Source organism: Ornithorhynchus anatinus, chromosome 11 (assembly GCF_004115215.2).
Source record: "Ornithorhynchus anatinus isolate Pmale09 chromosome 11, mOrnAna1.pri.v4, whole genome shotgun sequence".
Taxonomy (NCBI): Eukaryota; Metazoa; Chordata; class Mammalia; order Monotremata; family Ornithorhynchidae; genus Ornithorhynchus; species Ornithorhynchus anatinus.
This window is the reverse complement of record NC_041738.1, coordinates 5,647,733-5,669,803: the sequence shown is the minus strand read 5'-3', so window position 1 is coordinate 5,669,803 and position 22,071 is coordinate 5,647,733. Positions and strand designations below refer to the sequence as shown.

Here is a 22,071-nt window from a genome sequence, read left to right as displayed (position 1 = left end):
TGGTTCCTTCGAGTCTGAGGATAATTTGATTATCTAGACAATCCTCCCACCAAAAAGAAATACCGTATAAACATTTTGTAATAGAAGGTGCCAAGAAATACTTCCCTGCCAACATATGTCAGAACTGCCAAGAGAGCTGTGCGGAGGGGGATTAAACTTTTTAGCACTGTCATTTGAAAATCCTCGCAAGGAAGACACTGAGGAAATATTTTTCCTCTCTTTGATTGAAAGTAACTGTTTGAAAAGATTTCAATAGCAGATAAAGCTAATGGATCGCAGCTTGCGATACCGACACTGAACCCGAGTCTTCTTCTTCCCCCTTTGCCTCGAGCCGAGTGTCAGACATCCCAAAGAGAAAAACTACTGGATAACAAATGGACAGAGAAGCAGCATGGCGTAGTGGATAGAGCACGGGCCGGGGAGTCCGAAGGTCCACCGCTTGTCTGCTGTGTGACCTTGGGCAAGTCACTTAACTTCTCTGGGCCTCAGTTACCTCATCTGCAAAATGAGGATTGACAGCGTGAGCCCCACATGGGACAGGAACTGTGTCCAACCCTATTTGCTTGTTTCCCACCCAGCGCCTGCCACGTAGTTAGCGCTTACCAAATACCGTAATTTTTCATTATTATTATGATCTTCTCTCCCAGACGGAATCGGATCGTTTCATGAAACGGCGAGAGGAGGAGGTGGAGGAGGAAACGGGAGTTAAGAGATTGTGTGTCTTGTGAGGTTTTTTTTCTTCCCGAAGGATCGATTCGGTAAAGGAGGCTGATGTTGCAGATGCTATTAAAATTCTTGGAAAAAAATAATCCTATTCCTGGCAATTATACTCTTTCTTTCAGCCCCTGGCTCTCTCCCACCCGAATCAGCCACCGTTATACCAGTCTCGCCTAACGGCAAGCAACGTAGGACGAAACTTTAAACGAATCTATTAGGGGTCTCGGTGGCCAGAAACTTGGGGAAATGGCAGGGGCCAAAAAAAAAAAAAAAAAGAACAATGATTTCTGTAAACTCTGCAAAGGTCAGTAAAAGGCTTTCAGTAAGTATGCAGAGGCTAGAAATCAAATCCCATTTCCTATCATAAGAAACCAGTTGTTTTAGCAGCAGTGGTTAATGTACTGTATGTGAAAGATTTAGGGCTAGTTGGAAAGCTTTGCTTCTGTTTTATTAGGCTGCTATTGAAAAGCCAACAGCGTAACTTCAACTAGGTGCTTTGAGATTTCTTAATGGGCTGTCAAGGGCAAGACACGACGTCTGTGCTCTGCTAGCTCTTTCCTGTACATTAAAACAACAGGGGCCAAACGATCACATACAGAAGTATGAATTACTTGATACGTTCTCCGTTCCATATGGTCAGCCACGTCTTTGGCAATTAATCATGTACAAAATCAGTTGAGTGCTCTCCGAAGCATTGAAGTCAACATTCAGTTGTACCTGTGCCAGTGGGGGCAATAGGGTTGCAGGAATAAAATAGCAGGCCGAGGGGTTGCTGGCGCCCAAAGCCGGAGCAGCTGGCTTCTATAAACAACGCTTTTTTTCCTTTTCACCTTTTTTTTTTTTTCGCTTTGACAAACAGGGACCATTTTTCAACATCTTCCAAAACACAAAAGTTGCCAAGTGGAACTCGGATTCTTAGCCCAGTTCCACTGCTACCTCGGAGGCAGGCAGGGGGAGAAGAAGAATATGTCCAAGCAGTCGGGGATTGATAATAATAATAATGGTATTTGTTAAGCGCTCACTATGGGTCAGGCGATGTTCTGAACGCTGGGGGAGATACAAGACGTAGTCCCCGTCCCAGATGGGGATCCCAGTCTCAATCCCCATTTGGCACATGAGGGAACCGAGGCACAGGGAAGTTAAAGGACCTGCCCGAGGTCACACGGCGGACGAGTGGTGGAGCTGGGATTAGAACCCAGGTCCTTCTGACTCCCAGGCCCATGCTTTATGCACTAGGCCATGCTGCTTCTCTAAACCACTTACAGTATCTTGGGCCACCTCCCCCTCCTCCTCAGGCTGCCCAGCCTTGAGTAAATTAGCACCCCTGCTTGAGTCTGGGTGAAAAAGAAGGCCGGGCCAGTCTGCTTCGAGTTCATTTATTCAGTCGTATTTATTGACTGCTTACCGCGTGCTTTGCGTCTTCCGTAGCAATATCCATATTCTTGTCCTGTTAGCCTTTTCTGGATTCTCCCTAAGGCCAGTAATCAGTCCATCACTGGTTTTTACGCAACGCTCTGTGTGTGAAAAGCACTATACTAAGCACTAGGGGTAGTACAGTACAACGGAATGTGGAAGACATGTTCCCTGCCCACAAGGAGCTTACAGTCTAGAGGGAGAACCAAACTTTACAGTGAATTACCAATGGGTACATAAGTGCTGTTAGTAAGTGCTTAAGGGATACAGATCCGGTGCGTAGGTGACAGCAGAAGGGAAAAGGAGTAGGGGAAATTAGGGCTTAGTCAAAGAAGGCCTCTTGGAGGAGATGCAGCTTTAAGGCTGTGAGGTAAAGTCTTTTCTCCGGCATGAGAGCACATGAGATGCCATTACTGGGTCACATCCCTGGGCCATCAGTCCAGGAATCTGTCTCTGACAGTGGCATCAAGTGATGCTTGAAGGACAGAAAGCTGACTTTTTTTAATGATATTTGTTAAGCGCTTACTATATGTCAAACACCGTTCTAAGCGCTAGAGTGGTTACCCGTTAATCAGGTCGGACACAGTCCCCGTCCCACAGAGACTATTGCCTTCTAGTAACTAGGCTCACAGTCTAAGCAGGAGGGAGAACTGATAGCCCCAGTTTACATATGAGGACAGCGAGGCCCAGAAAAGTCAAGTGACTTGCCCAATTGGCGGAGTCGGGATTAGAATCCGGGTCCTCCGGGACCGTGCTGTCTCCACTAGACCACGCCGCTTCCTTTATCCAATCGAAGTTGTTGGAAGAACTCGAAAGTTAATCCCGCTGAAATGTCCTCAAGGTTCACGGGGACCCTCCTTCCCACTGGATTCCGAGAAGCTCATCGATGGACCAAATAAGATGTGTCTCTGGGGCTGGTCATCGTAGGGGCTTTCTCAGATGTAAACGAAAGGGTCATTTGTTTGTGGTCTCTAGGGATCTTGTCTTTGGCCGGTTCTTGGTCCTGAGACGCCCGGGAAGCTTATGTCCAGCTTTCTCTACTAGACCAGTTAATGGAGGGGCGAGGACAATAGCCTTAATTGGGGGTCCACAACACCCAGAAGTTATCCCTGAGTGGAGCTCATCCAGGATATGTTTTCTCTCCTCCAGGAAATGGAGGAAAGAAAGTTTCAACGCTCTGTAAATGAGAGGACCCCTAAAACCCTCCTGCTAACAGGAGGGAGGAAGATAAGGCAGGCAAGGAGGGCAGAGAGGAATGTTTGTTTATTCTGCTGACCTGTGGGCCCCGGTTGGAAATCTGAGGTGGGGTCCAGTCCAGCGTACTGGAAGGTGAAGGCGTCACTCGGCGCGGAGCCGTAGAAGCTGCCCGAAGGCAAGGATCTTTCACTAAAGATCATTAAATGAAGGAAGACCCGAGGTCAACCTCCCTTTGATCCGGCTGCAGCCAGAGCGCTGCGTTTTGGCCTTTTGAACGGGGTTTGGTGCCGGTTGGGTTTTGGACAGTGCTCCGCAGGGTTGAGGGGAGGAAATAGCTTTCCCAGCTGATAACATCTTCCACCAGGTCTCTTCACAAGCTGAACCTTTCGCCCTAGTTATCAGTCATGGAGTAGCTTTCCAGTTTGTATACAGAAGGGACAAACGCTGTCCTAAAATGAGGCAGATGTGGGGCGGAAGGACTCAAAGAAGATTCTCTCCTGCACCCCTGCCGGTGATAACCCTCTCTTTTCAGGGATGTTGGGCTTGGAAGAGATTAAAAAGTGGAATTTTTGCTCAGGGAGAATACAAACCACATCATAACATCCTCCTGTGCTCTGTAAACTTCTGTGGGGCTGTGGAGGGAAAATGCAAATGAGAAAACATTATCATCATCATCATTATTACATCTAAGTGCTTACCATATGCCAGACGCTGTACTAAGCACTGAGGTGGATACAAGGTAATCGGGTTGGACGCCGTCCATGTCCCACAGAGGGCTCACAGTCTTAACCAGATAAGGTAACTGAGGCACAGAGAAGTTAAATGCTTTGCTTTGGGTTTTTTTTAATGGTGTTTGTTAAGCGCTTACTACGTGCCAGGCACCGTACTAAGCACTTGGGTAGATATAAGGTAATCAACTTGCACACGGACCGTGTCCCACCTGAGGCTCACAGTCTTAATCCCCGTTTCACAGAGGAGGACACTGAGGCACAGAGAAGTGAAGTTACTCGCCCAGGGTCATACGGCAGATAAGTGGCAGAGCTGGGATTAGAAGCCAAATCTTCCTGACACCCAGGCCTGTGCTCTATCCACTAGGCAGCTCTACTTCCCCCTATTAAGCATTTATTCTGTGTCGAGAACTGTTCTAAGCGCCGGGGAAAATGCAGGTTAATCAGGTCAGGCACAATCCCCGTCCCACAGGGGCTTCGCGGTCGGAGGAGTATGGCTTAGTGGAAAGCGCCTGGGCTTGGGAGTCAGAGGACGTGGGTTCTAATCCCGGTTCAGCCGCTTGTCTGCTGTGTGACCTTGGGCAAGCCGCTGACCTTCTCTGCGCCTCAGTGACCTCATCTGTAAAATGGGGATTAAGACCGTGATCCCCACGTGGGACAACCTGATTACCTTTCATCTCCCCCAGCGCTTAGATCAGTGTTTGGCACATAGGTGCTTAAATACCATAATTGTCAGACACATGTTCTGAAACCATGATTGAACAAATTAATTGCATATGGTGTGAAAATGAAAAAAGATCAGTCAGTAGTATTTACTGAGCACCCACCATGGGCACAACATTATAGTAAGCACTTGGGAAACTATAATAGGGGATTTAACAAAAATGGATTGTCCCCCTCTGCCCCCTTCCTCTCAGAAGAAAAAAAATCCAAGCCCAGCGGCATCTGCTGCTGTTGAGGTCTCCCACAGACTGCACTTTTTGTCCTGTCAGCCGTCTCGCAGTCTACGCTACAGGACATGGGGACTGGCCAAGGGAGTGCGGATGGCTCAGCGCGAACCTTCCCCACTAGCGCGGGAACCATTCACGTGCATATTCTTTACCTTACCCTTTACCCCTCCAAATGTTCCCTACCCACAGGTTTTTAATCCTCCAATGAAAGACACAGATGTAAAAGTACTTACAAATAGAGTAATTAAAAAAAAACAACCAAACCTGAATATACAACTGAATAAATGTGTACTCTGAAGTGCTGAAGAAAGACATACACAACTTATATGAAATGTAGGCAGCCCCGATCTCTTTGTTTTTAGGGGTCTGAGCAGTCCTCAGCACAGAGGCAAACGGCGAGAGAAGTTGCTTGACCGTATCTTTATGGGTCCAGCATGTAAAAAATAATTTCCATTTCCGTGCCTTGTAATTTTCCTTCATTTTTAATGTCATTTTATTGTCCGCTTTTTTTTTTTTTTTTGGTATTTATTAAGTGTTTTACTCTGTGCCAGGCACTGTTCTAAACACTGGAGTAGATACAAGTAGAGAAGCAACGTGGCTCAGTGGAAAGAGCCTGGGCTTCAGAGTCAGAGTCATGGGTTCGACTCCCGGCTCTGCCACTTGTCAGCTGTGTGACTGTGGGTGAGTCACTTAACTTCTCTGTGCCCCAGTTACCTCATCTGTAAAATGGGGATTAACTGTGAGCCTCACGTGGGACGACCCGATTACCCTGTATCTCCCCCAGCGCTTAGAACAGTGCTCTGCACATAGTAAGCGCTTAACAAATACCAGCATTATTATTATTATTAAGTTAATCATGCTGGACACAGCCCATGTCCCACGTGGGGCTCACAGTCCTAATCCCCAATCTACAGATGAGGTAAAGGAAGCCCAGATAGGGGAAGCGGCTTGCCCGAGAACACTCAGCAGACTTGGCAGTGCCAGGATTTGAACTGAGGTCCTTCTGACTCCCAGGCCTATGCTCCACCCACTAGGCCATGGCGCTTCTCACAGCTGCTTCATTTCCTTGTATTCCCATTAAACCACATCTATACTCTAGTGTGAAATGGAGAAGCCGGATTCGGTCTCTACAGCCCCGAGTGGTTGGGACCGAGCCAAGTGGTCAGATGAAGGGACGGATGGGGAGATATTGATATTTTCAGATTTATGACGCTGTTGAAGGCATCCTGTCATCCACGCTGCTCCTGATGGGAAAATGCCCCATTAATCTTTCCACGGTGGGCTCGGTTTATGAGGAAGGAACACTAAAAGACGGGGAAAACGTCACCAGGAACGGCTATGGAAAAAAATGTGCCGTTTGGAAGTCTGACTTGGTTCCCACCCTTGTTTAGGAGGCTGCCTTTTCAAAAGCCTCTGTCAGGATACTGGAGCTGCTTCTCGGTCATCCAAGTCCATGATGTCTTATTTTTGTTAAATTCTTCCTTTTTTTTCCCCAGTGGTATTGCTTAAGTGCGCACCTTTTGCCAAGCACTGTACTAAGCGCTGGGGAAGATACCAGCTAATCGAGTCGGACACAGTCCCTGTCCCAAATGGGGCTTCTTCCCCATTTTACTGATGAGGTAACTGAGGCCCAGAGAAGTGAAGTGACTTGCTCGAGGTCACGTAGCAGACACTGGTGGAGCCAGGATTAGAATTCAGGTCCTTCTGAGTCCTATGCTCTATTCTCTAGGCCACGCTACTTCTCCGCAGTGATTATTTTGGTAATGGTTGTTATCTGTCACTAGCCTTCTCTCCTCCCTTTCACCTCTGCCCACAGCTTCTTTTCCTCTTTCCAGGTTCTCTCGTTTCTATCGACCTTCTTCCTCCTCCTCCTTGAGTGCAGGGATCCTGTCTACCAATTCTAATAACTGTGGTATATGTTAAGCGCTTACAGTGTGCCAAACACTCTACTAAGCACTGGGACTAATGCAAGATAATCAGGTCCCACATGGGGCTCACATTCTAAGTAGGACAGAGCACAGGTATCGAATCCCCAATTTGCAGATAAAGGAACTGAGGCACAGAGAAGTAAAGTGACTGGCCCGAGGTCATCCAGCAGGTCAGTGGTGGAGCTGGGATTAGAACCCGGGTCCTCTGACTCCCAGACCTGTGCTCTTTCCACTAGGCTATGCTGCTTCTCCAATGTACTGTACTCGCTCAAGCACTAAATGTCAATCAGTGGGATTTATTGAGCATGTACTATGGGTAGAGCACTGTATTGAGCGCTGGGGTGAGTACAGTATGATAGAGTTGGTACACCCATTCCTTGCCCAAAATGAGCTTGCAGTCTAAGGAGGGAGGGAGACATCAAAATGAATTATGCAAGCATTCATTCCCTCCTCCAGTGAGAATGAAGTGTTTTCTGGATAGGGGATGTGTTTTCTGCTTAATAATAATAATAATAATAATTATGGTATTTGTTAAGTGCTTGCGATGTGCCAAGAGCTGTTCTAAACATTAGGGTGGATATTAGGAAATCAGGTTGGACACAGTCTCTGTCTCACGTGAGGCTCACACTTTTAATCCCCATTTTACAGATGAGGTAACTGAGGCCTAGAGAAGTGAAGTGACTTGCCCATGGTCACCCAGCAGACAAGTGGCGAAGCCAGGATTAGAACCCACGACCTTTGACCCTGACTCCGAAGCCCATGCTTTTGCCACTAGGTCATGCTGCTTCCCATACTCCCATCCTGCTGCTTCTGTACTCTGCCAATCGTTTAGCACAGAGTATCTCACCCAGTAGGTGCTCACTGAATACCATTACTGATGTTATTCTCTTCCGATATCTCTTCCTCCAGGCCTTGCCTGTGCGGTCTGCAGCAGTCGAGGGCAGGAAAAAATTGTCTTCATGCAAATTCCGATTAGCAAATGGTTTATCTTTCCTTAATCCCGCGTCCTTTCGCGATTCTGTGTCAGTTTTATTCATTTCATTCATTCAGTAGTATTTATTGAGCACTTACTATGTGCAGAGCACTGTACTAAGCGCTTGGAATGTACATATCGGTAATTTTAGAGAATAGGCTTTGGAATACTATCATACAGCGTAGCACAGATGCACAGGCCCAAGGGTGAAAATAATAATAATAATCGTGGCATTTGTTAAGCACTTACTCTGTGCCAGTCACTGTACTAAGTGCTGGGGTGGATACGAGCAAATCGGCTTAGGCACAATCCCTGTCCCACATGGGGCTCACAGTCTCGATCCCCGTCTTACAGATGAAGTAACTGAGGCACAGAGAAGGGAAATGACTTGCCGAAGGTGACACAACAGATAAGTGGCCGAGCCGGGATTAGAACCCAGGTCTTTCTGACCCCCAGGTCCGTGCTGTATCCACTGGGCCGTGCCGCTTCTCAAGTAGGGATTGTAGGTTAAAGGTAAAAGGACACTCTAGTGTGCTGGTGCCATTCTTTCTAGCTTCCTGCCATCAGATGCGTCATTATTTTAGCCCGGGAAAGGGTAGGATGGGCTGGAGGGAATTTTACAGGCGTAAAATAAAATCGGTAGGTTGATGAAAAAACTGTTGGCATAGCTGCCATAGCTTCAACAGTCATTGGTGTCAATGTGAAAATGATGTGAAGTAAAGTCTCCTAGCTGTTTAGGCCACTTTTAAGCATTATTATTATTTTTTTTTTTTCCTGCAGAACACATCTGGGAAAGAAATTTTGGTTAACGAATGCCAAAGGACTAGCCCAGAGTCATTTTCCACTTACAGTACCTGATTGAAAGGAAAATTTTCCTTGTAGAAAAGTACTTTACAACGTTCAATGACGTTGGAAGGCCATCCAGATGTACACTTTCATTTCTAGGAATGGATATTTTCCCTTGAAAAAGAACCAGGAATAACCTATCTTTAAAAGGGATAATGTCTCTCGACTGTAAGCTTGCTGCGGGTAGGGAACCTGTCTACCCATTCTGTTGTGCTCTCCCAAGCACTTAGTAGAGTGCTTTGCACACAGTAAGCACTCAGTAAATACAACTGATTGATTCTGGCTGGGGACTAAAAGTGCTTTTGCATCTCCTAGTTTACCCTCCGATCTCCTCAGGAGTAAAAGAGGGATTGCATGAGAAACACTGTGGCCTAATGGATAGAACACGGGTCTGGGAGTGAGAAGGACCTCAGTTCTAATCCCGGCTCCGCCATTTGTGTGCTGGGTGACTTTGACCAAGTCATTTGACTTCTTTATGCCTCAGTTACCTCATCTGTTAAATGGGGATTAAGACTGTGAGCCCCATGTGGGACGGGGCCTGTGTCCAACCTGATTAGCTTGTATCCACCCGAGCACTTTAAAGAGTGCCTGGCACATACTAAGCACTTAACAAATACCGTAAAAAGAAAAAGGGATGCAGTGGGTGCCCATATCTCGAGTGAACACATTGAGACTCTAGACTATACGCTCTTTTTGGGCAGGGAACCTGTCTGCCAACTCTGTTCTCTTGTACTGTCCCAAGCATGTAGTAAGCGCTCAATAAATATGATCGATATGATTGATTGGTGAAGGGATTCGCTTAGGGTTAGGCAGGGATAGCTGGGGCTAGGCCTTGGGTCTCAAGATTCACTGTCTTAGGGATATTTCCCATGTCCCACATTCCATTCTGCTTGAAGCAAGGCAGCGGGAGGATTCAACCTCCCCTCTTCTCTCATTTTCTCCAGGCAGCCAAGGGAACACAGCGTGGCTCAGTGGAAAGAGCCTGGGCTTCGGGGTCAGAGGTCATGGGTTCGACTCCCGGCTCTGCCACCTGTCAGCTGTGTGACTGTGGGCGAGTCACTTCACTTCTATGTGCCCCAGTTACCTCATCTGTAAAATGGGGATTAACTGTGAGCCTCACGTGGCACGACCTGATGACCCTGTATCTACCCCAGCGCTTAGAACGGTGCTCTGCACATACTAAGCGCTTAACAAATACCAATATTATTATTATTATTATTAAACACACCCTGGATTTTTCAAAAGAACACTATTCTCTGGCTTCTTCAACTTGGGACCCGACCCACTTCTTTGTTTGTTTTGGTTTTTTTGGTATTCGTTAGGGGCTTACTATGTGCTAGGCACTGTTCTAAATGCTGGTGTAGATACGAAAGTAATCAAGTCGAACACATCCATGACCCACTTGGGTCTCACAGTCTTAATGCCCATTTTACCGATGAGGTAACCGAAGCCCAGAGAAGTGAAGTGGCTTGCGCAAGGTCACACAGCAGACAAGTGGCAGAGCCGGGATTAGAACCCGGGTCCTTCTGCGTCCGAGGCCTGGGCTCTCTCCAATAAGCCACACTGCTTCCCCTTTGGCTAGAGATGCTTAGAAGGCTTGCAGATGGGGAAAGGAAAAGACAAACTTGGTGAAAACCTTTCCAGCCCCTTTGCTCCAATTATGTGCTGTTCACAGACATGTGATGAAAGGACTTAAACTTCAGACCTAGGATGAGAGGGAGTCCTCAAATTTCAGAAAAACAACTGTAGAATTTTCCCAAGCTGCATTCATCTTTCATGGAGTGTCCCTGCTGTGTAATTTTTCCAGGATGTTTATGATACGCTCAAACAAGCCGATCATCCATCCCGGGCTACGGACAAACAAAAACAATCATTTCGGGCCATTGTGTTTATGATTTTTTTAATGCTCTAAATGAGGTGTGTTTGGAGATGAGCTGCTATAGTCAATTTAATGTAATTATCATATTCATTAAGCACTTACTACGTGTCAAGCGCCACTCCTAGCTCTTTAGAGAAGTGTGTGTGTATGTGTGTGTGAAAATAATTCTCCACAAAATTTCTCATCTTCTGGGAAGATCATCTATCCGCGTTTAAAGATGACAAAGTCCTTTGAAATGTGTGTCTAATTGAGCACGGTGTATTTTCCTGATCTCAAAAACATCAATTCAAATATGATAGGACTTGGGTTTGGTGCTGGTATTGTTTGTTTCTTTGGAAAATGTTAATTTTTTTTTTTCAACAAGCAAGGAGAAGGAGGGAGCAAAAAAAACTATCCCCCGTGGAGCTGGGAAGTAGAAACCAGTGATTTGGGAAGTGAGACGGAAAGGGGGAAAAGCTGCCGTTACCAGAGGAAAGAGACAGAGAGGGTCAGAAATTGCTTTATAAAAACAAAAGGCAAGACAGACAAGTCCCAGAGAAGTGTGTGTGAAAATTATTTCTATTAATAGCTCGTGCCGGGCAGCTTCCGGGGAAAAGGGATGGCCTTGCGAATGGAGAAAATGAGTAAGACGATGCGCAATATCTTGATGTGTTACTTAAGGCAATGGAGCCTTACCGTTTACCTTATGTGCCATGTACATTGATTAAATACCAAATATATGGTGCCCATTTCGGCCCATCATTTATTGTATTGATTTGTCAGTGGTGGAGCTGTAATAAAAAAGCCATTGATTTACTGTCCTTATTTGCTTATGGGCTTTTTTTTATTAATTTTGCCCTCTTTTTTTTCCCCCTCTTTTCTTTTCGGGTGATGATTTTCTTCTAGACAAAAGCGGTGCTCCGTGCGGTCAGAAAGGAAGAACAACCCACAGAACAAAAGAATGAAATCGTTACCTGCTTGCTGGCCCCGCTCACGGAGCGCCAGGAGCTGCGCAGGGAATGGAGAACCAGGTGAGAGCCGCCACCCCCGGCAACACCGGCGCCCATCGCCCGCCCGGGTCATCCCCCGGGCTATCAGAAGCCCGCCCTTGGGCTCACCCAAGGGCAAGAGGGAAACTGGTTTCGGATGACATCAACCCCCTCCCAAGCAGGCTCGGTGGAACCCGTGGTTCAGTGGTGAGTGCGAGGGCTGACTTTTCCAGCCCAATATCATAGATCATTTTAACCGTGGCATTTACTAGGGAACCAGTGCTCATTATGGGCAGGGAATGTGTCCACCAACTCTGCTGTATTATGTGCTCCCAGTCACTTAGGACAGTGCTGTACACACAGTGAGTGTTCAATAAATACCGTTGATGGTGGTGATGATGACGACGATGAAGCAGTGAGGCCCAGTGGAAAGAACACGGCCCCGGGAGTCAGATGACTTTGGTTCTGATCGCGGTTCCGCCACTTGTCTGCTGGGTGACCTTAGCAAGTGACTTTAGAGAAGCTGCGTGGCACAGTGGAAAGGGCGCAGGCTTGGGGGTCAGAGGTCATGGGTTCTGATCCTGGCTCCGCCACTAATCAGCTGTGTGACTTTGGGCAAGTCACTTGACTTCTCTGTGCCTCAGTTACCTCACCTGTAAAATGGGGATTAAGACTGAGCCCCACGTAGGACCACCTGATTACCTTGTATCTACCCCAGCGCTTAGAGCACCGCTCGGCACATAGTAAGCACTTAACAAATGCCATCATTTTGTTTTCTCTGTGCCTCAGTTCCTTTATCGCTTGCAAAATGGGGATTCAATACCAAAATGGGGCTCACAGTCTTAAGTGGGAGGGAGAACTGGTATTGAATCCCCGTTTTACATTGGAGGAACTCGGGCATGGAGAAGTTAAGTGACTTGCCCAAGGTCACACAACAAGCAGTTGGGAGAGCAATTGGCAGAGCCGGGTTTAGAACCCAGGTCCTCTGACTCCCGGACCCGTGCTCTTTCTCCCAGGCCATGTTTTTCCCTTTTCCACCTTTCCGCAAGGGGGAGAGTTTATAAACCCCATTTCTGGGATTCCTTTGCTTGTACAGAAGGGCTGTTTGGGGGCTTTATTTTCCCTCTTCTGAGCTCACCTTGGCTTCTTCCCTTGCTCCGTTCTCTATGTGGACACCAGGACTGTTTTCAGTTTTCCTGATGGGGTCTCCGACAGGTGCTCTTCACACCAGCAGGAAATCGTTACTACGGCCAGTGAGAATATGCTCCTCGTGTATGTTTGCATGTAGGGACTGAATGAGTTATTCAGTGCCAAAAACTATCAAAGTCACAAACCAATTTCTGAAGGGATGAGAGTTTACTGTGTTGAATTGACTCCTAGATAAAATATGTGCATTTACTTAGGGCCAAGTCCTCGGTGCGATGTTTAGCGCGCGAGTTTACTGATAAGGAAATATTCCATTTAGAAATGGTTTGCCTGCGATTCTTAACTCCATTCAGAGCGACGAGCAGGTATCAATTCTTCTTCGATGTGGCCTTTTTTGTAGTACAGGTTGGTCTGTTCTTGGGCTTTAAACTACTCTATGTAAGTATTATGGAATATATTGTCGTTCTCTCTTCTGGGGGCAGAGGGGTAGAGAGAGAGAAGGGAGAGATCATGTCTACCAACTCAATTACATTGTACTTTCCCAGTGCAGTGCTCCATGCAGAGTAAGAACTCAATAAATACCATTGGTAGTAAGCGCCTCCAGGGCAGAGACCTGATCTCCTACTTTTATTGCATGGCCCAAAGTACCTGGCACGATGCGCTGGATGAGGTTTGAATACTCCTGATGATGATTATTTAGTTGCCATTGTTTTTACGAGATGTTCTTCCCCTCGACTCCATTTATCACCATCGTTCTCGTCTGTCCGTCTACCCCGATTAGCCCACACATCCTATCCGTTACCAAGACCTGCCGGTTTCACCTCTACAATATCGCCAAGATCCGCCCTCTCCTCTCCACCCAAACGGCTACCTTACTATTACGGGCTCTCGTTATATCCCGGCTAGACTACCGTGTCAGCCTTCTCTCTGACCTCCCTTCCTCCTCTCTCGCCCCGCTCCGGTCTATTCTTCACTCCGCTGCCCGGCTCATCTTCCCGCAGAAACGATCTGGGCATGTCACTCCCCTTCTTAAACAACTCCAGTGGTTGCCTATCGACCTCCGCTCCAAACAAAAACTCCTCACTCTAGGCTTCGAGGCTCTCCATCACCTCGCCCCTTCCTACCTCTCCTCCCTTCTCTCTTTCTACCGCCCACCCCGCACGCTCCGCTCCTCCGCCGCCCACCTCCTCGCCGTCCCTCGGTCTCGCCTATCCCGCCGTCGACCCCCGGGTCACGTCCTCCCGCGGTCCCGGAACGCCCTCCCTCCTCACCTCCGCCAAACTGATTCTCTTTCCCTCTTCAAAACCTTACTTAAAAATCACCTCCTCCGAGAGGCGTTCCCAGACTGAGCTCCTCTTCCCCCTCTACTCCCTCTGCCATCCCCCCTTTACCTCTCCGCAGCTAAAGCCTCATTTTCCCCTTTTCCCTCTGCTCCTCCACCTCTCCCTTCCCATCCCCACAGCACCGTACCCGTCCGCTCAACTGTATATATTTTCGTTACCCTATTTATTTTGTTAATGAATTGTACATCGCCTCGATTCTATTTAGTTGCCATTGTTTTTACGAGATGTTCTTCCCCTTGACGCTGTTTAGTGCCATCGTTCTCGTCCGTCCGTCTCCCCCGATTAGACCGTAAGCCCGTCAAACGGCAGGGACTGTCTCTATCTGTTGCCGACTTGTTCATCCCAAGCGCTTAGTACAGTGCTCTGCACATAGTAAGCGCTCAATAAATACTATTGAATGAATGAATGAATGAATGATTACAATGCTGCTGATGATGAAAGGTTACAGCTCTCCAAAGGTGTGGCGTGTGTGGCCGTGGAACTGAGCTAATTTTTGTTTTTTAATGGTATTTGTTAAATGCCAACTACGTTCCAGGCACTGTTCTAAGTGCTGAGACAGATTTAAGGTAATCGTGTCCCACATGGGGCTCACGGTCTTATTCCCCATTTTACAGATGAGGTAACTGAGGCACAGAGAAGTGAAGTGACTTGCCCAGGGTCACGCAGCAGGTAGATGGTGAAGCTGGGATTGGAGGTCGGGTCCTTCTGACTTACAGGCCCGTGCTCTATCCACTAGGCCACGCAACTGAAAGGATCTTATAGCTGGTTATACAAGGGGTGTTAGGGGACGAGGGTGGGAAATTATCTTGTTATCTGTTCCCAGAGGCTTGTCTGGCTCCTGAATATTCTCTGAGTACAGCCATCGAGGCTGGTTGGTAAGTTCACACTGTAGGGTTTTGTGGTTCTCACAACCTCCTGAAATGGAAGTGAATCCCCATCTGCTTATAGTTTCAACTGTCTGTAGACAGAGAACGTGACGACCTCTGTGTCACGTTACCAGGAAGTTAGAACGGAGCTTTGCTCTCAAGTAGACACTCAGTAAAAGCCAATATTAGTACTTCTTGAGTACCTACACCTGTGAAAATGAGGAGATCCACTTGGGTGAGGCTCCGGGTGATCCCGGAGAAATCCCGATCACCGAAGAGAGGGATATCTACTGATGCTAATCTCGACTCTGCCACTTGTCTGCTGTGTGACCTTGAGCAAGTTACTTCCCTGCTCTGTGCCTTAGTTCCCTCAACTGTAAAATGGGGATTAAGACTGTGAGCCCCAAGTGTGCTCTTGAAAATGTCAAGAGCCCAGAGCTTTGAGAAGCTCAGGAAGAAAGTGTCCTTAGGGTATTAAATGACCATAATCTCTCTCCCTCCTGCCCGGGCGCCGCTCCCCCGCCCCCCAATTCTGATGTTTCCCATCCTAGTGACCTGTCTGAGAGTCCCTTCCAAGTGATCTACATAAACAGACTGTTACCATGCAGGGACAACCTGATTAGTTTGTATCTACCCCAGGGCTTAGTACAGTGCCTGGCACAGAGTAAGCTCTTAACAAACACCCTAAAAAAGTCACTTATCTTTTCTGTGCCACAGTTACCTCAGTGGTAAAATGGGGATTAAAAATGTGAGCCCACATGCGCCAAGGACTGTGTCCAAACTGAATAACTTGCATCTACCTCAGCGCTTAAGACAGTGCCTGGCACATAACACCATAATAAACCCCATAAGAAAGTCACTTCTCACCTCTGTGTCTCGGTTACCTCATCTGTAAAATGGGGATAAATCCTGTGAGCCCAAATCAGACACGTACTGTGTCCCACCTGATTGCCTTGCACTTACCCCACCGCTTACTACAGTACCTGGCACGTAGTAAGCGCTTAACGAGTGCCATAAAAACATTGCTAGCTAGGTATCACCGGAATACCCGTATACACTCGCGAGACTTGTATGCCACACCCATCGCCAGGATGGAGCGACAGAGGCTGGAGAATGGTATCAGGCAGCTGACACGTTCAGCTCCAGGGAGGAAATCATTTTCCAGTTTGTTTTTCCTCCTCAGGAAAAAAAAAAGCTTCCAAGATTTATTTACTTTGGACATGCCCTGGTAAAATTTTTAATCTCATTAGGCAGCATAAAGCGTCAGCGGGGATTTCCTGGGAGTCCTGGCTCCGTTTGGCCGAGTCTCTCTCTTTCCCAGTGGTTGGCTTGACGTGAGAAAAGAAAGAAAAACCACTCCCCTTCTCCCGTGGAGGACCCTATGTGGGGAGCGAATGTCTTTGGAGCGCGCGCGTTGGGTTGGTTAACAATCATTTCCTAATACACCAAATCTCCAGGCAACATGACAAAAACAACTTGTTTAAAAGGATTCTGGTTACAGTGTTTCTGGGCCTCACTTACTGCTAACAATTTAATCAGGAGCTGGAGCCAGTCCTGAAGTCAATATAGTCTAGTCTCTGAAACAAAAATGCTCAAGTACATTGCCGTGGGAGGAGGAGAGGGAAAGCTTAGAGCAGACACTGTGCAGGCCTCCCTAAAACTAAACACCTGAAAGAAAATGTCAAGAGCCCAGGGCTTTGAGAAGCTCAGAAAGAAAGTGTCCTTAGGGTATTAAATGACCATAATCCCTCTCCCCCCTGCCCAGGCGCCGCCTCCCCGCCCCCATTTGATGTTTCCCATCGGGGTGACCTATCTGAGAGTCCCATCCATATGATCTACGTAAACAGACTGTTACCATACACCTCCTCCTTCCTCATCAAAGCTTCAGCCGAATGTGTGGAATGAAGCACGGACTAGGGGTAGCCATCAAGCATGCGGTGGTGAAAGTTATAAAACATCCGCCCAAGTGTTCCCCTTGCTGCCCTTGTTTTAGAACTCGGCCCATTGTGTACTTTGGAATTACATGAGAAAAATGTGCTCCAACAGGAAATAATTAGCGCTTGTCAAAGGCCGAGCAATAGGTTACAGTATTTTACTTTCAGCGGGCTATCAGGGGATCAGCTAGATTAGATAATAGACATTTTTTTTTCTCTTCTGGTAGCTACAGATGACTCTGATGACTTTACATCGCGCATTAGGGAGGGTGTGATGAAGAGGACGACTTTTAAGAATGTAGATCTGCTAAAGTCACAGCCATTGGCAAAAAACTTTGCTGAGGCCTTCTTGTAACCGAGCCGTTCTGGGTCTCTCTCAAGTTCATGAGTGATGTCAGGTCGGGGGAAAGGTTTAAAATAAGAAGGAACTTGAAAAAGAAGTTATACAATAATTGTGGCTTTTCCCAGGCTGGGAGTGTGCGTGTGTGCTTTTTTTTTTTCCCCTTAGCCGCCCCAAAATGTCTTGAACAGAAGGCTCATATCCCTGGTGAATGCAGCTTTCAGAAAGAGTGGCGTTTCCACAGAACAATTGGAAACAACGCTTGTCACGGGTCCATAGCTCTGCTCACAGTGGCCCGATGGAATGCGTTGGGTTTTAGCCCCAAAACCCACGATCCTCCGCAGTTCTCTCCAAAAGGGCCTGTTCCGAAGTCCATCATCCGCCTCCCCGGCAAGGAGTAGGGATCTAAATCATCACAGGTAAGGCTCTGAATCGGGACTAACCTTTAACAGAAATTTCTAGAGGACTAGGTTTGTTTATACTCCACACTAGGGCCTGATGGACAGGTCGTTATAGCTTTTAAAGAGCCCGGCAAGCCCTCGGCTCTGACCCCTTCTTGACCTGTGCTTCGCATAGGTCAGTCTGCAGCTAATAAACTATGAAGATCTTAGGGTGTGCTGCAGGAAGAAGAGGCCGAAAAGAACAGCTGTGGGGTTCGGGGCAGCCAGGGTATCCTAGAGTCCCCCCCACCCCACCCCCTGCCCCGTAAAGCCACTCTCTGATAATGAAAACGATTACCGAATTATATGGAAGTTTAACCGCAATAGTGGGCGAGAGGAGGGTGGAGCCACTGTATTAGATTTGATAAATGAACTGTGAAGCGGTCCATCTGGCTCTCAACAGCCCTTTTTTTTTTTTTTTGCTGCTTTCCCTACCAAGGGGAAACATTTTAAAATAACAGCAGTCCATATAGAACCAATGACCCATGTGAAGAGCTGGAATGGATTAAGATTTAATGGTGACAGTGGAAGACATTATCATTTGAAAAGTGTGACAAAGAAAAGGTACAGTTGAGCGTCTGGGCCTGAACCCTTCTTATCCCAAAATCAGCCCTCGTGAACAGATCTTAAACCCACCACTGTCCAAGAAGCCCTTCGAAGTTCATTTCAAGTGCCATTAGACGAGGGCCGAAAATGATGTTCTACCTGAACGGTATTAGTTTGCAACTCTTTACGTTTGGGTGACTTCATTATAAACAAGAAATGGAAGATAACCAAGTGTCGACGGTGTGATACGTAAAGGGGAGAACGTGAAAGGAGTGGGTCTGTGCCTGTGTCTCTGCTTGCCTGAGCCAGTCAGTGGGAAGTAAATCGGTCATTTTATCTGTCTCCTCGTCGCATAAAAATAATGCGAGAAAATTCATTCTCTTGGAGAGTTTCTCGGTAACGCGACTGGCTGAGGTTTCTGCTTCTGAAAACTATCTGTCCGGTTTGTGAGATTCTGATGTTACTGAACCCATTTTTGATTTATTAAAGAATCAACAGTCAAGTTTGGATTCCTTCTTGCATCAGCTTGGCAACTTTGCTGGCCAATTTAGAAGAAAGCACACAATTTGAAGTTTGTCACAAGATATGTTATTCCCCCTTCCTTTAGTCCAGGAAAAATTAATTCTAATATGTACAGACTGTATCTATGTAGCTTAAGGGTATCTTTTGAGAGACGTATTTTTTGGCCACAAACCGCCTTAGGGAAGGGTCATCGTTAGAGACCAACCTATGTTTTAGGAGCCTTGTTCTGCTAGACTGAAGTGACCAGGTGTCCTGCTTTAGGATGGACTATCACGGTTTTTGGCCTTCTCTCCCGCCACCCAAATTGCCGCGTGCTAATTGTTTTATGGCATTTGTTAAGCACTTACTATGTGCCTGGCATAGTGAACGCTGGGGATAGGTACAAGCTAATCGGGTTGGATACAGTCCCTGTCCCACCTGGGGGTCACAGTCTTAATCCTCATTTTACAGCTGAGGCACAAAGAAGAGAATTGACTTGCCTGCGGTCACACAGCAGACAAATGGCGGAGCCGAGATTAGAACCCGGGTCCTTCTGGCTCCCAGCCCTGTGATCTATCTACTAGGCTGTGCTGCTTCTCACGTGCTATTCCTCTTGGTCTTCCCCCTCTCTCCTCCACCATTTTTTCATCACGGTCAACAGCTGCTTCACTCTGGGGCCGTTGTGCGGTCCCTGAGGGAAGACTTGAACGGCCATTTCTAGGCCCATCGCTGCCATCTGGACAGCAATGGTAGGTAAGAGCTTCCCTTCATCCCTTTCTTTCTCTCCTCTTTTTACGCCTTCTACCTTACGGGCAGGGACCATGTCTGCTAATTCTGTTGTCCATCGATCGACTGATGGATTAGTCCTGCTTTCATCGACTGGGTTTTGTAGCTCTCAATTTTTTCAGGACGCATTTGGGGGCAAAGGTGGTGGTTCTTTATGTTCAGCTTCAGAAATGGTGGAGGAAAAGGCAGATCTCATTGAGAGAGGAGAGGTGTTCGTAGTGTTTGATCTAGTCAATCAGTCAGTGGCACTTATTGAGCACTTACTATGTGCGGAACACTGTACTAAGTGCTTGAGGCAGTACGATACAACAGAGTTGGGAGAGACGCTCCCTGCCCGTAAGGAGCTTACAGTCTAGAGGGGACTGAGAGTGAGGTGGGAGACGGAAGGCTCATAAGCTCGTTATGGGCAGGGAACGTGTCTCCTAATTGTGGTGTGTTGTGCTCCCCCGAGTCCCTAATACGGTGCTCTGCACATAGTAAGTGCTCTATAAATGCCATTGATGAATTGATTGTTGCCTCTCATAATGGGAGTCGGCACGGTCCCAGGGAGGCTGGTTCTTGGAAGATATTTTCACTGGCCTTTCCAGACCTCATCAGGGGAGTTGAACACTGAGTTCAGCTAGATCACTTGTTTTCCTACCCAATCCGGATATAACACGAGCAAAACAACCAATCGGTGCTATTTATTGAGTGCTTACTATGTGCAGAGCACTGTATTAAGTGCTTGGGAGAGTACACTACAACAGGATTAACAGACACATCCCTGCCCATAACGGACGTGCAGTCTAGAGAGGGAGACTGTATTAATGTAAATAAATAATCTTTAATCAATGATATGAAGATATGTACCTAAGTGCTGTGTGGTGGGGGGCGGGGGTGAATTCCAAATGCCCAAAGCTCGCAGGTCCAAGTGCAAAGATGACGCAGAAGGGAGAGCGAGCTGAAGAAAATAGGACTTAATCGGGGAAGACCTCCTGGAGGAGTTGTGCCCTTTGGGAGGGCAGGATTAGGGACCATTTCTTCCCACAATACCGGTCTATTCAGGTGTAACCATTCTCAAGTGGGCCGAGGAGACTCAAGGGAGGAAGAAATAGTGGAGGGGTTATGCGTGACGTCAGTTAAAGTGTGATGTTGTTAAGTTTTCCCACCTCTGCCTCAGTTGCACAATACTGTAACCGATCGATCAATCAACGGGATTTATTGAACTTCTCTTCTGGGCAGAGCAATCGCTGGAGGTAGGGAATGTGTCTCCCGACTTCAGCTGTGCTCTCCCAAGCCCTTAGTACAGTGCTCTGCACACAGTAGGGGCTCAAGAAATACGAATGACTGATCCATTGAATGGGGAGCAAGGTAGGGTAAGTAGACAAAGTTTTTGCCCACAAGGAGCTGACAATCTAGCATGCAGGACTTTCTGTTCCTTTGGGTCTTTGTAACTTTACAAGATGTAATGGAGGACGGTAGCAAAAAGTGGCAAAGAGGTAAAGCATTTTGCTATTGATGGATGAAATGGTAATGTAGGTATTCGAATAAAATAATGTCAGTCACACTGCATCTTTGAACCGTCTACCCCAAACCTATTCATTCATTCCCATTTAGTCGATTTTTCCTTAGCGCTAGCCTCCTTAACTCAATCCACAAATCGGAAAACTCCCTGTACTTTTATTCCTAAATTGAATAATAGCGATATTCCCAGAAGGGTTCAAAAGTGACTTTGCTCTCGATTGAGCTACCTGTTGGTTTTGGGGTGAGCCAAGAGCCAGATACAGGATCAAGCGTGAAGAGAAATCAGTCAATCAACGGCATTGATTGAATGCTTACCGTGTGCAGAGCACTGTATTTAAGTGTTTAAGGATTTTGGAAGAAATGAAGAAATAAATAACTTTATTATTTTCTTTTCCGGTTTTTAAGACATCCGCCACGGTTAAGTTGCCCCGGGGCCCGAGTTTCAAAAATGAGAAACATTTGTTAAGCATGTGCAGCACGAAACAGCCGCGGCAGTGAAACCCTTTTTACGAGAGAAAATTTAAAAATGGCAGACCAACGGAGCCGGTCCTCTCCTTGGTTGGTGGTGTTGCTGCCGGGTAGCGGGCAGACGGTGTGTTAGCGATGTTCAGTTTAACGGGAAGCCAGGTCTAAAAATGAAGCTAAGCAGAGCAGAGGCGGCCGCCGATGGCACTCACAAACACCAGGCACCGAAAACCCCTTACTCCAGGGATGTGGTGTTGCGCGATGGCATCATCCTCCATGTACCGAGGAAGGAAACCAATTTCACCCCAACCCAGAACGTTTCTTCAGAAGGTCTGTCGATCGATCCCTAGTATGTATTGAGCGTTTGCTGGGTGCAGAGCACTGCACTTGGGAGAATACCAAACAACACAGTTGGCAGACAAGTTCCCTGCTCACAAAGAGCTTATAGCCTAGTGCCCCTAACCTCCTACTTGCTCCAGTCCTTGACTTCTCAATAAGTCAATCAATCCATCGTATTTACTGAGCACTCAGTGCAGAACTCTGTACTAAGTGCTCGATAGAGTATAATAGTACCAGCAGACAAGATGACTGTCCTTAAACAG

The 22,071-nt window shown here is 47.1% G+C and overlaps 1 protein-coding gene across 2 annotated transcripts in view; it reads left to right on the top strand.

Moving 5' to 3' along the window:
- Positions 1 to 22,071, top strand: part of FTO (FTO alpha-ketoglutarate dependent dioxygenase) — a 329,352-nt gene that overhangs the window by 156,111 nt on the left and 151,170 nt on the right. Inside the window, exon 8 of one of the 2 annotated variants that reach the window (XM_029075991.2) lies at positions 11,517 to 11,641. In XM_029075991.2, coding sequence (XP_028931824.1) covers positions 11,517 to 11,641 — 125 coding nt within the window. Of the gene's footprint in view, positions 1 to 647; positions 772 to 11,516; positions 11,642 to 22,071 lie in introns of those variants that run through there. The other variant, XM_039913519.1, reaches the window with a different exon arrangement.